At 32.9% G+C, this 19,231-nt stretch overlaps 3 protein-coding genes and 1 long non-coding RNA gene across 8 annotated transcripts; 2 read left to right on the top strand and 2 right to left on the bottom strand.

The window, feature by feature from the left end:
* The first annotated feature begins 175 nt into the window (after positions 1 to 175).
* On the top strand, positions 176 to 3,006 carry LOC125875743 (ubiquinol oxidase, mitochondrial). The gene is made up of 4 exons (XM_049556777.1): positions 176 to 893; positions 1,719 to 1,847; positions 2,287 to 2,775; positions 2,917 to 3,006. The coding sequence occupies exons 1-4, from the start codon at positions 510 to 512 to the stop codon at positions 2,974 to 2,976; spliced, it is 1,062 nt and encodes a 353-aa protein (XP_049412734.1). The 5' UTR covers positions 176 to 509; the 3' UTR covers positions 2,977 to 3,006.
* A 1,293-nt stretch (positions 3,007 to 4,299) lies between these two features.
* Positions 4,300 to 10,301, bottom strand: LOC125853480 (protein DA1-related 1-like). Of its 2 annotated transcripts, XM_049533172.1 has the most exons (11): positions 10,067 to 10,300; positions 9,857 to 9,956; positions 9,506 to 9,581; positions 9,196 to 9,270; positions 8,676 to 8,745; positions 8,443 to 8,544; positions 7,948 to 8,151; positions 7,804 to 7,857; positions 7,604 to 7,713; positions 4,849 to 4,907; positions 4,303 to 4,726 (listed from the first exon to the last, which is right to left on the bottom strand). In XM_049533172.1, the coding sequence occupies exons 1-11, from the start codon at positions 10,106 to 10,108 to the stop codon at positions 4,446 to 4,448; spliced, it is 1,173 nt and encodes a 390-aa protein (XP_049389129.1). In that variant the 5' UTR covers positions 10,109 to 10,300; the 3' UTR covers positions 4,303 to 4,445. The 2 variants fall into 2 exon arrangements, with proteins under 2 accessions (XP_049389128.1, XP_049389129.1); XM_049533171.1 differs by having other exon boundaries at positions 4,300 to 4,726; positions 7,804 to 8,151; positions 10,067 to 10,301.
* On the top strand, positions 5,315 to 9,317 carry LOC125853482 (uncharacterized). Of its 2 annotated transcripts, XR_007445172.1 has the most exons (5): positions 5,315 to 5,447; positions 5,674 to 5,905; positions 6,708 to 7,607; positions 7,718 to 8,161; positions 8,459 to 9,317. It is a non-coding gene; the product is annotated as an uncharacterized LOC125853482 (long non-coding RNA). The 2 variants fall into 2 exon arrangements; XR_007445171.1 differs by having other exon boundaries at positions 6,708 to 8,161.
* A 1,475-nt stretch (positions 10,302 to 11,776) lies between the features above and the next one.
* LOC125853481 (protein DA1-like) lies at positions 11,777 to 17,188 on the bottom strand. Of its 3 annotated transcripts, XM_049533173.1 has the most exons (13): positions 16,894 to 16,915; positions 16,752 to 16,786; positions 16,590 to 16,656; positions 15,961 to 16,048; positions 15,700 to 15,781; positions 14,878 to 14,952; positions 14,447 to 14,516; positions 14,180 to 14,281; positions 13,689 to 13,892; positions 13,547 to 13,600; positions 13,233 to 13,342; positions 12,656 to 12,714; positions 11,777 to 12,439 (listed from the first exon to the last, which is right to left on the bottom strand). In XM_049533173.1, the coding sequence occupies exons 3-13, from the start codon at positions 16,629 to 16,631 to the stop codon at positions 12,159 to 12,161; spliced, it is 1,167 nt and encodes a 388-aa protein (XP_049389130.1). In that variant the 5' UTR covers positions 16,632 to 16,656; positions 16,752 to 16,786; positions 16,894 to 16,915; the 3' UTR covers positions 11,777 to 12,158. The 3 variants fall into 3 exon arrangements, with proteins under 3 accessions (XP_049389130.1, XP_049389131.1, XP_049389132.1); XM_049533174.1 differs by lacking the exon at positions 13,547 to 13,600 and having other exon boundaries at positions 13,659 to 13,892; positions 16,590 to 17,188; XM_049533175.1 differs by lacking the exon at positions 13,547 to 13,600 and having other exon boundaries at positions 16,590 to 17,187.
* Positions 17,189 to 19,231: the final 2,043 nt, after the last annotated feature.

A 19,231-nucleotide genomic window follows, 5' to 3' on the forward strand; every position in this document is an offset into this window, starting at 1 on the left:
GTTTTATTATATTTTTCATATTTACATGGTCCTACCTAACCTAATTCCATGAATTGTATTTTGGACTGAAGTAACTATTTCCACTATCAAAATGACTACGTCAAAGTAAAAGGTAAAATCTAAAGATTTCGTCATTTAAGGTTCAAATCCTCATTTTATTTTTATTTAAAATATTTTTTTATATTATCCAAACACGTTAATCCACTAATAAAAAATAAAAAACAGATTAAAATAAATACTAATAAATTGAGGGCATGACAAAATCCAATGTGATGATTACTCAACGTTTCTTTCCTCGGAGTCATTCATTACCGCCACGTAAAGGTCCACGTTCGCTTTTGCATACAGATTTGTACTTGTCTGACAATTTTAACCTCCCAGTTGAAGTCTAACGGACACCTTTACCATGCTCTGCTCTAGGAGTGTCTCCGAGTTAACCGCTTCTTTTATCACTAAACAAATAATCACACTTCCAGTTTCGGTGTATCACAGCTTTGATTATCGGAAAGATGAATCAGTTGCTGGTGAGGTCGGTTATGAGGCGGTTAGTTTCTGGCGGTACCTGTAACCGTTCCATATCGTCTGTGTCTGCGGCGGCGGCGGTAGTGTTCAGAGAAGTTCATAAGCCGAATAGTGAGTCAGTTGTGATGATGAGTAGCCAGAGGCTGAGATTCTCTGGTCAGTGGTGGAGGATGATGTGCTCCACTAGTGAACCGCCATCGAAGAATTCAACGACGTCCTCTGCGGTGAGGAAGGAGGACGAGAAATTGAGTGGTGATTCTGTGGAGAAAATAGAAGCGGAAGACAAAGTAGCTCTTTCCAGCTATTGGGGAGTCTCCAGGCCAAAAATTACGAAAGAAGATGGCTCCGTGTGGCCTTGGAACTGCTTCATGGTATGTGAATTATTTTATCAGTATGGGTACACATAACAGGCAATAATTCGGAGGTTCTTCTAGATAGAGCTTTAATTTCCTGGTAGTAAAGCTGGATGACTACTGCTTTCTTTCTGCCTGCTTTTCATGTCTGTTTACTCTGTTTCAATTACTGGTTTATGTCTTGGTGGAATGCATCACTGGTTGGTGACACACTGACACTACATAGTCGATATGGACATTGTTAAATTAGGTTTTAGGCCTAACTCACACCCCAAAAGCTAGCTCAAAAGGAGGAGGATTTTCCAAGCCTTATAAGGAGTCCACTCATTTCATTAACCACTGATGTGTGACTTTTGTTATTCTTTAATAGACATCGAACACCCGCACAGCCAAGACTAGACATTTGGAGTATGGACAATATAACTTGGGGCCTAACATCGGTAAACTAAGAGTTGTGACTTGTGTGACTCTTGATACCAGGATAAAAATGGACCTTCAGTCTACCTCAATCCCAAAACCTAGCAGCTAAATTTGTGGGCTTCTGATATTATTTACTCTTTGAGGGTTGGAGTAAGATAATCTTATTAAGATTTCAATGTTGGGTGACGTTTCAGTAGTAGTACATCACTGTTGTAGCTGGAGCTGTTTCATTCTTCTTTTGTCTATTCTGATCTTTAAATGGAGATTATTTAGGGAATCTTGCACATGTTAATTGAAACTTTCTTGTGATCTTTTCTTTTTTTCTTTGTCCCTGGTTTAAGAGGTCTTTTTTTACTTGCTCAAAAAGAAAAAGGAAATTTTTTCTTTTATTAATTTATATATATTTTCTGTTACCGCTTGTAGCCATGGGAGACATATCAGGCTGACTTGTCGATCGATCTAAGCAAGCACCATGTGCCCAAGACATTCCTTGATAAGGTTGCTTATTGGACGGTGAAACTTCTCAGGATTCCAACAGATTTATTTTTTAAGGTTTGCTTTCCACTCACCTTTGCAGGGAATATGTTGTCCAATCAAATTTAAATGGCTATTTTGTATTATTTCTTTAGAAACCATGCTCTCCTATGTCTTCTTGGTCTCGATTTTGCCATGAGGTTCATACTACTCAACAGCTTGTACCCGCAATTTTTTTGGTGAATAGAAATGCTAAGAAATGGATTCTGTTTCTGCTAGTTCTTCGGTTTCTTCATAAATGTAACCAAAGTGATCAACGTATGTGATGACATCTTTTACATCATCCTTCCCTAGTGATACATCTTTTAGCGAGAGGAAACACATGCCAAAATCACAACAGTTATGTGTAAACAGAAAAACTCCTCTACCGCTGACACTACAACATTAATCCTTGAGTTGTTTTTATATAAAATACATTCTTGTCACCATTGATTCTAATCTCTGATTTCTATCGCAGAAAAAATATGGTTGTCGTGCAATGATGTTGGAAACAGTGGCAGGTGTACCTGGAATGGTGGGAGGTATGCTGTTACATCTGAGGTCGTTGCGCAAGTTCGAGCAAAGTGGTGGTTGGATAAAAGCATTACTTGAAGAAGCTGAGAATGAGAGAATGCATCTGATGACTATGGTGGAGCTAGTACAACCTAAATGGTACGAGAGGTTGTTAGTTATTGCTGTGCAGGGAGTCTTTTTCAATTTTTACTTTGTGCTTTACTTGCTGTCCCCCAAGCTTGCACACAGAGTTGTCGGTTATCTGGAAGAGGAGGCAATACACTCTTATACGTTGTATCTTAATGATATTGATCGTGGTGAAATTGAAAATGTTCCTGCTCCTGCAATAGCAATTGACTACTGGAGACTGCCTAAGGATGCAACTCTAAAGGATGTTATTACTGTCATCCGTGCTGATGAAGCTCATCATAGAGATGTTAACCATTTCGCATCTGTAAGTATCTTCTGTTTTCGTAGATCAATCTTAATCATCATTGCAAATTTCCACATTTTGAGCTGGCAATTTTATCTACGGTTTGCATTGTGTGCAAAAGTTATTAATGCAACTGATTTAGTTATTGCTCATGCTATTCAGGATATCCATTATCAAGGAAAGAAATTGCAGGAGGCAGCTGCTCCTATTGGTTACCATTAAATCTTCATATTGGTCTGCTTTGCATAGTTTTTTTTTTTTTTTTGTGTGTGTCTATATATATACTAGATATAGGACCCCGTGCCAGCACGGGGCCCAATATATATATTTTTTTAAATTTTAATTTATGTCATATTATGAAATTTGAGAAGTTGTTGAAATTTTTATATGATTTTAAATATTTTAAATTTTTAGCTATTGTGATTTGTAGTACTTTTTTTTAACATAATTTTGAAAAAAATATTTATTACTCTGTTTGTTCTAATTTATATGGCACACGCAGAATTTTAAATATTAAGCATTTTTTATATGTCTCTTTAATATATTAAGTTGTTAATTATTGTATTTTATTGTACATTTTGAACCTAATTTTTTAATAATATATGTTATTTGCCATGTCCCAATTTATGTGACATTAATTGATAGATTTGTTGGAGTCGAGAGATTTATTTTGTTAATTATTGTAATTTATAGTATTTTTTTCCGTCAATTTCAAACAATATATGTTGTTAATTGATAGAATACTTTTAATGTAATTTTTTTTAAAAAATATGTGTGACTCTCCATGTCCCAATTTATGTGGCACATGTAAAGTTTTGACAATTAACCAAAATTTTAATACATTTAAAAAAATATTTTTAAGTCGTTAAATTTTAAGTAATAAGTAATTTAAATTGTTGTATTATTTATTACAATTTATAATACTTTTAAAGTAGTTAAAATATTGTACAATTTATTATGATTTATAACACTTTTTAAAAAAATTTATGTCATAATATGGAATTTGAGAAGTTATTGAAATTTTTATATGATTTTAAAAATATTTTAAATTCATAACTATATATTTCAATGTACAAGATTTTGATAAAATAAAATCTTTGAAGTTAAATTATAATGTTTTTGAAATTTAAATTATTAAAACATATATAATGATTTTATAGAAAAAATAATATCATATAAAATTAAATGAAAAGGATAATAAATTCAACTTTTACCATGATAAAGTTGAAAAATATTATTTAAGTGGAAGGAGGTGGGGCCCACTTATATATTTTATGTAGTAAGTATTGGACATTTGTAATGATTTAATTGGAACAATGGTAGTAAATCCTAGACTCTTCTAATATATAGTAATATGTGCATGGTCCAATCAAAACAAGTAGGGTCTCAGTGGGGCATTTCTAATTAGTCATGAAATCCCCAAATAGCAAATAGTAGCATAAGTATGGATTAAACTACTGTTCTATCCTCTGCATAGTTGTATATATGATAAATGCTTTTGCTCTTCAAATTTTGTAATCTTAATAGGAATGCAAATGATTCCTAATCCAATCTTTTTTTATTTAATGGATTTCTTTTATGACACGCATGCTGGGAAATCTATATCTCCAGAAATTCACAGAGAAATGGCAGGATCTCCAAAATTCTACGAATGGCACATTAAGTTCTTCTAAAGCAGAAAGACAATTAAATCACTCAGGTAACTTGCCTGTACGAGATATATGGTCCAGTGTGCATCTTAAACCATAACGTTCAACTGCCCATTTTGCTTCTCTAAATCCATGACCATATGCCTCGGAATGGTTTTTTTCAATTCCGTCTTTCAGAAACTCTTTCAGATTTCTCAAGAACTGAGCTTTTTCACTTGTACCTTTTATGTTTTCATCACCAGTAAAAGATTGCCATTCTAGCCACTTGTGAGCTATAACTTCACAAATACCTTCTGCGATGTTTAGGGACAGCCCCTCATACCCTATATATCATAGAGAAAAAGACAGATTCATTAGGAATGTTGTTCACTAGTTTATTTTTCATTATATTTAATTTAAATTAGACAAAACCAACTACAGATTATTGTAGAAAGCTAGAAAGCACCTTCAATCTTCATCCAAGCGTGCATCATTTCATGAGCCAAAGTTGCTCCCAAGTCCAACCTGTTTACAAAGACCAGTTATGCATACCATAAAATTTAAGCGGGGAACTTGTTTCAATCTTACATATCCCCTCTTAAAGACTGGAAGCAAATTATCTTTGGAAAAAACATAGCATTTTTCTTACCTTCGATTAGTCAAAACACATCACTGACCAAAAATGATAGAATATAGACATCATTAATCCCAATTTAGGTGACATAGTGGGATGAGTAACATGAAAGAACCTACTACTTAAGGCAAGAACAATAACTGTAAATGGTTGTAATATCCCATATTTTAAACAAGGGCATATTAGTCATTAGCTAAAAAAAAATCAAATGGGCCTTTGCCCATCAGAAACCTAATAAGGGAAAAATTAAATTAAGCTAAAGAAATTATTGGAGGTAAGAGTTTTGTCAGCAACTCTTGAAAAAAAAAAAAGGAAGAAAGTACGTTCTTGGAGTCTCTTCCTGTGAAGGAGCATGAAATCGATTAAAATAGAGAAAAATAACTACATGGAGAAGAAGTGGAACTCTTGCTATTTCAAGTATGGATTTCAAGGTAAGTATCTTAACTTAGTTTAAAGATTGAATTTGTATATTCCCTGACTATAAATTTGAGAACTGAGAGTTAGAAAAACATGGGTTTAGAAGGAATAAAGGAATCCGTTAAACTCTTATTATCTTATGGTTTGAGAGAGTATGTTAAATGTTTGGACCAAACTTTTGTAGTTCGGCATAACCGAAGAAGAATTGCTGGACAGTGACATTAGTTTTGTTTATTATAGGGTGAAGTAATCAACAATGAGACTGTTTTGCGGGATCTGAAGCACCAATTTGATATAAATTGACAGATTGAGAGTCTATCATAAAACCTCGAAGATTGGGTATTCTGAATTTAGTATGAATTAGCCTAAACGAAGGAAGTATTACGAGACCGATATGATGTGATTATAGATTGATTGAAGGAAGTCATACAGATTGCCCAAGTGACATATTTGGTACTTCAACACGAGTACTGTGAGTAGTAATCTTACCACAATTGATGTTTTATAACTTGCATGACTTTCACATGGTTTATAAAGTAAATGTGTTATCGAATGTTTTGAACTTGCATGTGGGACAAGTCTTTTACCGGATATGATACTGAAAAGATTATTTGAGATGATCTCATTCTTATAAGATATGATTACTGATATTGAAAAGGTTTTACACTTATTTGAGAAATAGTATTTTGACAGGTGATTGTTAAACTTTGAAATGATATGATTTGATAAGATTTAAATGCTCTGTTCGATTTTGAATTGTTTTTACTTATTACAAGAAAAATATAAATGGGAGTAGACCTTGATGAATCCTGTAGCTAACGGCGGGTTCGTTAGACCTGGTGCACCTTGTAGTTCTGATTACTGATAAAGCCCTTGCTAGTGGGAAGGTAGAACTAGTATACTGTTACTGATTTCCCTCGAGTAGGGATCTACTGATATGAGTAATAAACTCTTTTATGAGGAGTTCACTGTTATTGGTTACTTCTTAAAGAGAAGGCCACACTACTTACATGATTCATCCTTGGAAACCTCCCAGCTATAAGATTTGATATGAAAATGTTCTTTTTCTGAGTTTGTTATTAGGTATTTACATTGATTTTGCTTATATGAGGCACCGAAGATTGAATATTGTTATTGTTTCTGAAAGAGCATTGTTTCATCATTATGACTATTACACTAACATGTTTTCTGACTTGTCACTCATTAAAATGGTTGTGGTTAAGTATTATTACTCACTGAGCTAGCGTCTCACTCCTCGCTAATTGTTTTTACAGAGAATTCAGGTGGTATTGAAGAGGATTTCATTAACTAGCGTGTGAGTTGGTAGCATCTAGTGAGCCCCGCATTGCTTCGCGTGGCAAGAGAGCTATTGATTTGCTATGTTTATTTAGTTTCTTTTAAAAACTCTTAGAGTCGCTCCATTTGTCATTCCTTTGATTTGAGTCAGGATTAGTCCTTCGAATTGTAGTCAAGTGACTAGTTTGGAACTTTTTCCGTAATTTGGAGATGAATTGGTTTTATTGCGTGACAATTTGATCATTGTTGGATATTATATGGTGGTTTATAGTTGCTATTAGTTGTGTTGTGAATTTCTGAGACAGGAAAAATCCAGGATAGGCCTAAAAACCAAGGAAACTCTGCCCGATTTTCTGTAGAATTCTGGTGAGGCTTGCTTTGGGATTCTCCCCCTTAGCGCCGGTCATGATCCTTAATTGGGTCGTGACAATGGTTGTTAATAGTGCAGATTTTCTGATAGATTCTTTGAATCCCGAAATATGTTGTGTTTAATGCAAAATGAGAGACGCTTCTACTATTCTAAATCAGTTGCACTTCTTCAGCTGGTCATACTATCTATTCTAGGATATGTTCATCAGAAGTGGCATCTTGTGATTGTTTATTACTTGAAATATGAAAATGCAGATTCTTTTTATATTTTAAGTATATAGTTTGTAGATAAACCTATTGGGTATGCCTCATTGCATATAACAAGGCTTAAGACTTGTTCAAAACTGAAATTGCTTATTTGCTGATCCTAACTAGATGAAGATCATGAGATATATTCCCTATTTACTCTCCTAGAAATTACTGGATGACAATTGCTTGGAGTTATATACTAGATCCATCAAGGAGACTACTTATGTGAAAGTATTGAAGTTCATAAGAAGATTACTTTGGTAAGCCGTACAAAAGCAGCATTGCTTTCACTTTGCGTCCTTCAACCAGATGCTCTACTTCTTTCACCACTTTAACTTTTTCACCCTTCTGTATTGACCTTGACACCTAGCATGAGTGAATTGAATGCAACATGAGAGACTAGATGACTGCATACCATAGGCAAGAGAAGTCTATAATAGAAACCAATGTACTCACATAAGTTACGGCTTCCAATTCAGATTTATCATAGACAGTCAAGCCAAGTGATGTCTGTGAAACCAACCAAGCACTATTAATACTACAAAATGTGATGGAAGTAATAAAATTCCACTTGCTAATGTAAACACCTGTTCTGCCTACCTTTTGAACATTTTTTATCATCTCTTTTTCATCAACTAACAGAATTGGAATGTAATATCGGATTTTCATGTTCATTCCTTTGAAAAATCTGTGTACTTCATCAAGAAGGGGCTTACAGTCTCCAGGATCTGTAACTGCTGTATAATGACAATCAGGGCAAAGTTTCCGACCATCATTCAGAGTGATATACTTCAGGTCTCCTATCTACAAATAGGTGAGTAAGTTCTCAGTTAGCATGTTATAAGCTGAGTAATTGTATGCCATCTGTTATCATTGAACGTAAAGCCAGTCTCAACTAGAAAGCTCATTGTGTATATGTTTGCTATTCAGGAATATTCATCATACAATTGCTAGTGGTTAAGAAGATTCCCTTGCTTATAGTTCTCATACTAATTGAATGGTTCCTGTTTAGCTCATTATCGACCTTTATTTGTTAGAGCATAGATTCAATCAGGAACATTTTCAATATAACATTATAGAAGGGGGTTTAAAAACCTTTAATCTTGAACAGCTGCAGCACTGAGGAGTTCCATCAGATGTATGCTTTTCACAGTAAGTTTGGCCCCAGTATGTACACCTTGACCAATCCGAGCAAATCTGTACCAAACATAAGTATCAGGTAAACTCATTTAGTTATTTTCTGATCATCTTCACAGTTACAACTTACAAGGATAAATTATTTCAAGAAAGACTAAAGGGAAGGACATTGGAGGAAAGGGAACACAAACCTCTTCTTCACAAACATCACAAACAAGAATATTGCACCGCTTTCTACTCTTTCTCCAGAAAGAAGTGCTCCTACAAAATCATAAAAACGTGTCTAAAGAAAAATATTTTACTCATAAACTGAATATATCTTTGATGCTCTCCACAGTTCTTCACAATTTCCCACAATTGAAAAATAGCTAGCAACACTTGTGTTATATTAGAATGAAACCTGCTTTAACTTAAAACAGGACCATAATCCTAACTCGACATGAATTAAGTAAACTTGCAAATACCAAATCCTAATCAATTTAACTTCCTGAATTAGTTTTCCGATGGTGTCAATATGATCAAATGGAAAGCTTAAAAAGTCATGGCAAAAGATACTGCAAAATGATAAGAACTTCTCAAGGATTTAGTTCTTAGAAGAATTATCAAGAGAGCAAACAGAAGCATGACTTAAATTTTGTTTACTTTGCATGTATAGCTAAAGGCAATTTATTCATTGCTTATCTAGAAGCACTTGAATTGTGTTACACTTACCTTGATGCATGGACAAATGGATTTAACTCCTTGAAAAGTTTCCACCATTTCAGCTCTCTGCCTCCAGTACTGGTGCTGTAATGATGTAAACAAATCTGATCTTAAACTTAATCAGCTTGCCACAAAAAAGGGAGATGAATAGGACAATTACATTACATATGTGTGATATGCTAGATGAAAATACTCATTTCCATATATATATTTTTCACTGAATAAATCCCTGGGAGTCAGTGGTGAACAGTTTGAAACTCGGTGGATAATGGTTTTCATTTTCCCTTTTAAGCACCACGGAATGAGAGGGCATATTTACCTCAAGTCTGTAGAAGATAATGTGGTTTCTTCCAGCGCCTGTGCAAGTTCTTCTACTTCATCAATCTGGGGATACTCTGTATCAGAGATTTTAAAAAGTGACCAAATGTATACATCAGACTACTTGCCTAAAGAAAGTAAGAAAATTCTGTTAAGCATTTAATTCTGCCAAAATAACAAAGTGAAGCTCCAAACTCATGAAATTAAACTTATTGGAGCTAAACATATCTACCAACTTCTTACTAGGACGAAATTTAGCTTAAAATAGTGAGATGAAAAGGCTGCATTGGATAAATGAAAATACTATTGATCTTCTTGATTAAAAAAAAAAAAAGGCTGCCTCATTAAGGACTCTTACCGCCTGGGTATATTTCTTCTGCCTTTGATTCTTGAAGAGAGAATTCAATAGCACGGACCATATCCTCATTTTCATCTTCTGATAAGTGGTAACTCTGTAATCAAGTTTTTTCAAATGGATTTAACTGATAATAATCATATCAAATGATGATGATGATGATAATAACGAAAGAGATTGATAGAAGTGTGAAACACAAAACCATACCTCATAAGAAGGACCTTCATCCAGGTATCTATTTGAATACATTTTCGAGGTCAATCAATCCTCTGAGTTCAAACAAATATATCAATGCTACTGCAAAGCATGAAAATGCATTAATATTAATAAGAAATATCCATTGGTGGAGGAGAATATGTCAAATTTATTGAACTTTTAAAACATGGTTTTCCTGGAAATATTTAAAATTTTAAAAATGGAGTATTCGGTTGGTTGTACTGACCAGAAAAAAAAAACAAATATTCTGCTGGTTGCATATAAAGAAGTTGCAACTCAACTTATCAAGTGGTAGTTTCGTGCCCTGTTTCTTGTCCTTAGAAATAGTATAATATTCATAATTAATTAATAATTTACGAAGACTTTGACAATGTCGTTAAGTCTTCATGAAAGTTTTTTTTTTCGAAAACCTTTTACGAAATTAGTTAAGAAAGTGCTATTTCATATTTCTGATTTTATATTCCTCATTAATAGAAAAAGATCACACTTTTAAAGACTTCTTCAATAAAATATTGTATTGGCCTGCATGGACATGAGTTTTTTTTTCTTAAGAAATATTTTCAAAATGTTATTCGGTTTTTGTTATAATGATTTTTTGATTGGTTTTTGCAGATGGGTTTTTTTTAATTTGAAAAACGGTTTTATCAAGTGAAATTTTATCCCACTCACAAAGTATCCAACTTTTTTCCCCAAGTGATATACAAGCACAAACACAACTTCAACTTTCAAATATTTTCCAATTCATGTCTACTTATTAAAATCTTAATGAAAGAGCATAGAAACATGACATAAAGTATTTAGCTTCGAAATTATTAGGACTAGTGGCAGACCTATGCTATGTATTATGGGTGCTTAAGCACCATTGCCTTTTGTGACAAACATTATTATCTATGTACAAAATTTAGTAATTTATTAAAATATATTATCTGATCACCCATTTTATGTAACAATTTCTGAACTAAAAATAATTAAGCACCAATGATTAAAAAAAATTGGATCCACCACTGACCAGGACTATACTTATTTGTGCAAGAAAACTAGCTAATACATTCTTATTCTTTTTACCTTAGTAACATTGTACCAATGCTGGTGTTTGGTTATACCATTTGAGATGATATTTCACTTGTTTAGTTTGTATAATTCTTATTAATTAATTTTTGCTATCCATTTACCGTCAAATTTGTTTTTTCTTGAAATAACTTAATAGATAATCTGTATTAATAGAATTCGACAAATAATCCAAGTTTTCGTCGAATAGCTTGTAGAGCCAAAAAGTCAATGTGATGTTGAAGAATCTAATGGAGAAATTGTGAAGGAATTTCCAGAAAGTAAAGGTCCCGTTAGTAGAAAAATGTGAGTTTGAGAAAAACTACAGCCAACAAATGGGGAAAAAAGCCTCGATTTTTGGGTTGGCTGACCAATAAATAAATTGATAATGACAACATAAGGACTAAGGGAAAGACAAAAAAAAAGAGCCCTCCTCACTAATATAATGATAATGACAACTTAACAGTAGATAAAAGAAAAATAAACAAAGATAAAAATAAAAAATAAAAACTTTTGGTGTTTAGTTAGTAAATATAAAATGTAAAAATATATATTAAAAATTGGTAATAATGTTAGCAAATCAAAGATTGTTATGATTATTATTTTTAAGTGAAGATTAAAAGTAATATCCAAATATTATTCGAGCAAGTAATGTGATATTAAAAGTCAAGAAGGTTGTAAGAAAAATAAGTCACTATCCCTATGTACTATTTGTGTTACCCATGTAATTTCAGGGCCTCAATTTGGAGTCACAAAAGTAAATTACAAAAAATTACAAGTTTTTCACAGAAATGTTTGTCCAAGAACCATCAATTTCATCCCAATGATGAATGAATTAACACAAAAATTAATAATGTCACCCGGAGAAGTAAGTCATTTAGGAGAATCTTAGTAGCTTAATTGGTTGAGTACCTGAACTCTCACCTTGTTGGTGAGGGTTCGATAGTCATTCAGGTAACTTGCCCTTACGAGCTTATATGCTTTTGAGTGTGAACCTTAAACCATAACGTTCAACTGCCCATTTTGCTGAATTAAGTCATTCAGGTAACTTTCCCTTACGAGCTATATGCTCGAGTGTGTATATTAAACCATAACGTTCAACTGCCCATTTTGCTTCTCTAAATCCATGACCATATGCCTCAGAATATCTTCTCTCTATTCCATCTTTCATAAATTCTTTCAAATTTCTCAAGAACTGAGCTTTTTCACTTGTACCCTTCATGTAGTCATTGCCCGTGAAAGATTGCCATTCTAGCCACTTGTGAGCCATAACCTGAGAAAGACCTTCTGCAATGTTTAGGGCCAGTCCTCTATAGCCTATAAATATGAGAGGAAATGTTTTAGTTGGATTAGAGTGATATACACTGATACTCTAAATTATTATTTTAACTTATATCTAGCGTTGTAGGTCAACTTAATTTGATGGTGTTTAAAATCTCTATACATTTTTAGTAAAGTGTATAAAGGTCAAATTCTTTTTACTTTGAACAAGAAAAAAGCAACATGCATCAATAATAAAAAGCTGGAAACCACCTTGAACGCGCATCCAAGCATGCATCAGTTCATGAGCCAAAGTTGATCCGATGGCCAACCTGTTTACAGAGAGCATTGATGCATACATAAACTGTAAGTGGGGAACTTGTTACACATTCTTTTAAAGCTGGAATGCAAATTAAAGAGAATTCTCAACTTCCATCTAAGTCAAGAAAATCAGACCACTAATGGTAGAATATGGACAGCACGCAACATCTGCAACCCCCACTCGTCACCATTCAATATTTCCTTAATGTCTCAATTTAGGTGACTCGTGGGAAGAGTAACCAATCCTTGGAGAAAAATAATAGCTGGAAACGGTGGTTAGTTATGCAGATTTTTCTCTGTGAATCAGGAAATATTCAGTCTTTAATGCTAAATGATTAAGATTTCTACTATTCTAGATCACTTTATCTCCTTCATGGTGATACTAAGTATTCTATAACTAGATAAATAGAATGAGATATATTTTCCAATTTACTTCATAAAAATTACTAAATGAAAATTGTTTGGAGTTCTATAACGAAATCCATCAGAACAACTTATGTGAAAGTATAGAAGTTTAGAAGAAGCTTACTTTGGAAAGCCGTATAAAAGCAGCACTGCTCTCACTTTGCGTCCTGGAGGCAGTTGTTCTACTTCTTTCACCACTTCAACATTTTCACCCCTTTGTATTGATTTAGAAACCTAGCGTAAGTGAATTTAATGCAAAATGAGAGAGTAGATCATTGTGTACAGAGGCGGATGCAATATATAATAATCTGAACTCATTAAGCTTAAATTTTTTATCCACCAGACTGGGAACCATAAAAATGTATAAATTGGTACATTATATTGCAGAAGATATCAACCCATCTAACAGAAATCTATAATAGAAACAAATATACTCACATAATTTACCGCGTCCAGTTCAAATTTCTCATAAATCGTCGAGCCAAGTATGCTCTATGAAATCAACGAAAAGCTATCACTACAACAAATATGAAAGTAAAAATAAATTCACCTTGCCAATGTTGGCATATGTTCTACACACCTTTTTATGGATTCTGATTATCTCTTCTTGGTCAACTAGCAGAATTGGAATGTAATATCTGATTTTCATGTTTAAGCCTTTGAAAAATCTGTGAACTTCGTCAAGAAGGGGCTTACAGTCTTCAGGATCCATCACTGCTGTATAACGACAATCAGGGCAAAGTTGTCGACCATCACTCAGAGTGATATACTTCACGTCTCCTATCTGCAAACAGGTGAGTAAGTTCTCAGTTATCATGTTATAAGTTGAGCAACTGTAAGAAATTTAAAGGATTAACTTGACATCTATTATTGAGAGGTCAGTATTCAGCCCAGTTTTTGAAACATGCTAGGGGCTATACTGAACTAATTACTTAATATCACCTCATTTCCTGTCTGTTGATCCATTACTTCATTTTATTACTGACCATAGATTCAATCAGGAACATCTTCAACCGAATAATAAATATATATATATATATATATATATATATATATAAGGTGTTTACAAACCTTAAATCTAGAACAGGCACCGCAGCAGGGAGTTCCATCTGATATATGCTTTTTACAGACAGTCTGGCCCCAGTAGGTACACCTTAACCACTCCGAGCTAATCTGTACCAAGATTTATGATGTTAAAAGGTAATAATCAAACATAATAGAAGCATCAGTTAACTCATTCAGATATTTTGTAATCAGCTTCACAGTTTACAAGGATAAACTAAGGACTGATTACAAAGTGCAAAAAGGGAAACAGATTTGAGAAAAAGGAACACATACTTGTTCCTCGCATACATCACAAACAAGAGTATTGCACCGCTTTCTACTCTTTCTCCACCAAGAAGTTCCCCTACAAAATCACAAAAAGCATACCAATGCCAATTAGATTAAATGGAATGCAAGAAGAAAGTAGCAAGCTAAAAGATACTTCAGAATGACATAATGGTATTGCAACCTGGAAAGAAAAAGATAGTAATAGAGTGAATTAATCATTAACTGCTTTTACTTTCTCATACTACTGCTTGCTAGTATTTCTAAAATTGAAAAACAACCTTCTCAAGGATTTAGTTATTAGGAGAATTAGTTTTGATATGTAGAGACTTGGCTTTATCAACAAATAGAAGTGTGATTTTGTTCTCTTCACATAGATAATTAAGACCTAATTATAAATACTTCTGTACTAACGTACACTTGAATTGTGTTGAACTTACTTTGATGTATGGACAGATGGATTAAACTCCTTGAATAGTTTCCACCATTTCAGTTCGCTGCCTTCAGTGCTAGTGCTGTAATGACGTAAAGCTTAAGTAAACAGATATCTGATCTTAAACATAATCAGCTTGCAGACAAAGGGAGGTAAATAAGATGTAAGAAATAGAGTAACTATGTACAAAGATAAATTACTATACAAAGCAGTAATTCTAGTTTTCAACCTTGTTAAAAAAGATGAACTACTGTATAAAACAGTAATTCTTTTTCGTTGCATGTGCTCATAGAGGGGACATGATCCTCCAGCAATCTAAAGGAAACTAGACAATATATCATGAACTTGATGGAATATTGCATATTTTCAGCAGGTTGAAGTATCCGTTTTGCTAATAATACTGACTTTGAATCAGCATTCTTTTCAGTAGACAAACACTGGAAAACATCTTCCGTAAACTAGGTCAGTTCACTGAAAATATTTCCCGGAAAATGGCTTCCTTCATACCAAAGACAACTTAAAAAAATAAATTTGCAGTGACAGATATACATTCAAATCTTGATCACTACCTTGATTAGACTTAACATCTTCACAGGCTCATTATTGGAGCAGCAAAGGAGTAGCACAGTGATTGATGAAGAGTAAAATTCATGCAATGGTCTCATTATTTTCTAAATTTTGTCGAAACTATGTCAGATATCCAAGTCTATGTGAAGCCTAACCTTCTCGGAATATGGAAATATTCATTTCTCATTATAACGATAAGTCTAACTAATATGAAGGACTTTTGTAAGGGAATGAGAGTTTTGATACCACAGGCCATATTTACCTCAATTCTGCATAAGATAATGTGCTTTCTTCCAGCACTTGTGCAAGTATTTCTACTTCATCATTCTGGTGAAACTCCAAATCTGACAATAAATGACCAAATCTATATATGAGACTACTGGCAAAATAACCCAGTGAAGCTCCAAAATCTTGAAAATTATTGGCTAGAGGTGAAAATACAAACTTCTTACTAGGACAACATTGAGCTTAAAAAGGTGAGATGAAAAGGCAACATTACTAATGACCCTTGCTGGCTTACTACCTCTATATATGTCTTTTCCCTTTGATTCTTGAAGAGAGAGTTCAATAGCACGAACCACGTCCTCATCCTCGTCTTCTGAGAATTGATCCTGAATTCAAGTTCTACAAATGGATTAATTGTGTGTTAAGGAAATGAATTGGCAAAAACTTTAAAATCTCAGTTTTCTTTACAACTTCTCAAGAAAAAGTGACAAATGTCCCCTTGATATAGAAAATCATGAGAAAATCGATCTCATCATGTACTCGTGTGAATGAATAGTTGCTTCTTAAAGGCTAAAGAACAGATTCTTAATCAGATCTTGATGTAGCTAAAACCACATGGCAAAAATAATAAATGGTCCCTAAGCTTATTTGTGTCAGATAATTAACATGTTGGTGAATTAAAAGAAAATTTGATTTGAACTTGGAACTTAAGCTAATCTAAATTCAAGGGATAAAAAAATTATTTATATACATAAAAAAAATACCTTATAAACCCTCTAAATCTGCCCCTGACTACCAGTTTAAATTGCAAGATATGTTACACTCACGAAGATTAAAGCTAGTATATATGGACTTACAATCAAAATTTTCTTACTAGCCTAGTAATTGACATTAAGAAGCAGTTATCAAATACAGTAACAATAAAACCTGGTAAGAAGGACCTTCAAGCATGAATCTATTTGCAGACATTTTTCAAGATCAAAAAATTATACTGCTGCAAAACATGAACATATATTAATACTAAGAAATATCCATGGTGGAGAAAATGTAAAATACAAAGCACTGGACATAGAAGCTATGATCACTAACCAGAGCACACGACCCCAAACTTCAAACGGCATAGGCTATTGTTTGAATCATAAGGAAGAAACACAACAAATTAACAGGGATATTAAAACATGGTTTACCTAGAAATAATTTATTTAATGAATATTCGGTTGGTGGCACTTACCAAAAAACAACAAAGATTGGGGTACACAAAAAAAAGTTGCAACTGAACTGATCAAGTGCTCTGTTTCTGGTCTGCAGAAACATTATAATATACTAACAATTGATAAATCATTTTCCTAGACTTTTGACTCTGTAGTCAAGTCTTCGGAAACTTAACTGATCAGTAAGCAAAACAATTGGAATCCAGCAAATAAACCAAGCTAAGTCCAAGAAAATTAATCAAATCCTGGTCTATAACGCTGATAACATCAACTAAATCCGCAAGTGTGGCATCCTTATTCCCCTTGATCGGAATAAGTCCCTACTCATTACATTTGCAGAAGATCGAATATGGTTGCATCAAATTTCTGAATATATAAAACTTTTCTTCTTTTAAAAAAAAGAAGGTAAGAAATATAAAATTTAAATAAAATAGAGTCAATTTGAAAAGGGCATTTTTTTCCTGATAAAAACAAAATCGGCTTAAATATTGATGCAACCATATTAGATCAGTCACACTAATATATAATTTAAACCATAACTTTTAAAAGTAATTTTTTTTAAAAATAAATTGTGTCAAATCAAAAAGTTAGGAAAAAAAGATAATACAAAACTTGTTAATTTTTTTTAAAAAATTAGCTCATAATCTTTAAATTTTGATTCCACCACATTTGAAAGGTAATCCCTCCATCTCTTTTTACTTGTCAATTTTGACTCGTCTCATCTATTAAAAAAGTAATATTTGATATAATGAATTTACCATTTTATCTTTGTTAAATAATAGTCTTTCAAACAGAGTATAACTTAAGACTTAAGGGGTCGTTTGGTGTGAACTGTGAATGATAATACCAAATAGTCTTGAGACTAAATTATAGTATCACTTTATTGATGTTTGGTTGGTATGTTCGGAATAACTTATTCCGAAATTAATAATTAGTATCGGGATAAGTTATCTCTCCCCTTGGGTGTTATAGTAATCCTGGAATAAAATAAGTAGATGACAAAAATGTCTCTTTAAACCTTTTTTATACATTACTTATTACATTCATGAAGGACATTTTTGTAAACAAATAAATTGTTCTTAAAATTTATTATATTGGTGCCCCCTAAAGTTGACACTAATTTTCACTTAGACATTCTAACTAGACTCTGTTCATTTTAGACACATCATGTCATGTTCCGCTGTGTTATTTTGACATTTTTTATTGACATAACATAGTGAGTGTGATACATTCCTTACCGGCGCGTAGAGAGCTTATATTTAACCTATTTTTATTTTATTTTTTTCTTCTTCTTCCCTATTTTAGCCACCATTTTTCAAAACTTAAACTCATTCCACGGAGTCTAGTTGGAATGTCTAAGTGAAAATTAGTGTCAACTTTAGGAGGCACCGATATAATAAATTTTAAGAACAATTTATTTGTTTACAAAAATGTCCTTCATGAATGTAATAAGTAATGTATAAAAAAGGTTTAATAGTATGACAACACGAAGATATTTCAAGCTTAAATAGCTTTTCTTATTTTATTGTCATTCTTCCTCCTTGAAATGTTTTGAAAAAAATTGAAATATATTTTTATAAAAGAAAATCTAGGAAATTCTTTTAATAGAGAACTCTTTGTTTAGATTTGAAAAATTTAGTTTTATTTGAAGTTATAAGTAAGACGAATTAGTTTTTGCAAAGAGATTGTGCTTTTGTAAAATATATTTTTTCTAATAGTTAAATTATATGAAAATATATTGGAGAAAGACAATCTGGATTGGGAAGAGGTTGGGGGGTGGGAGGTGGCGGAGAAGATGATTTGAGTGTGGGAGGGGTAGGTGTTGTGGGTTGTGGAGAAGACAATCTGGTGGGGGAGGGGTTGAGGATCAGGGGTGGGGGTGGTGGAGAAGACAACAGGATGCGCTTGTAAGTGGTTAATTTTTTTAAAAATTATTTGGATAAAAATTGCCACTTGTCATAAGTCATTGGTCTTTTTTTTAAACTCAAAATTCATTATTTAAAAATTATTTTCAATATATATGCCACATGTCTTTGTTTAATTTGTCATTTTGACATATCATCGACGAGCGTGTTATACACGTCTTACATATTTGATTGATTATAAAAAATGTGTCAAATTGACACACCAAAATATGACATGAGGTGTCTAAAATGAACTAAGCTTAATTGAAGTATCTAAGTGAAAATTAATGTCAACTTTAGAAGGTCACCAATAAATTAAACTTAATTAATATTATCATAACTAATATCATCATAACTTGAATTCAAACCAAATCACTCCGTTGCTGGAACGAAAATACTGGTAATTTTTACTTTTCGAAATAGAGTAGTAGTAGGTGGGTTTCTTACACGTGAT

Source organism: Solanum stenotomum, chromosome 1 (assembly GCF_019186545.1).
Source record: "Solanum stenotomum isolate F172 chromosome 1, ASM1918654v1, whole genome shotgun sequence".
NCBI classification, from domain to species: domain Eukaryota; kingdom Viridiplantae; phylum Streptophyta; class Magnoliopsida; order Solanales; family Solanaceae; genus Solanum; species Solanum stenotomum.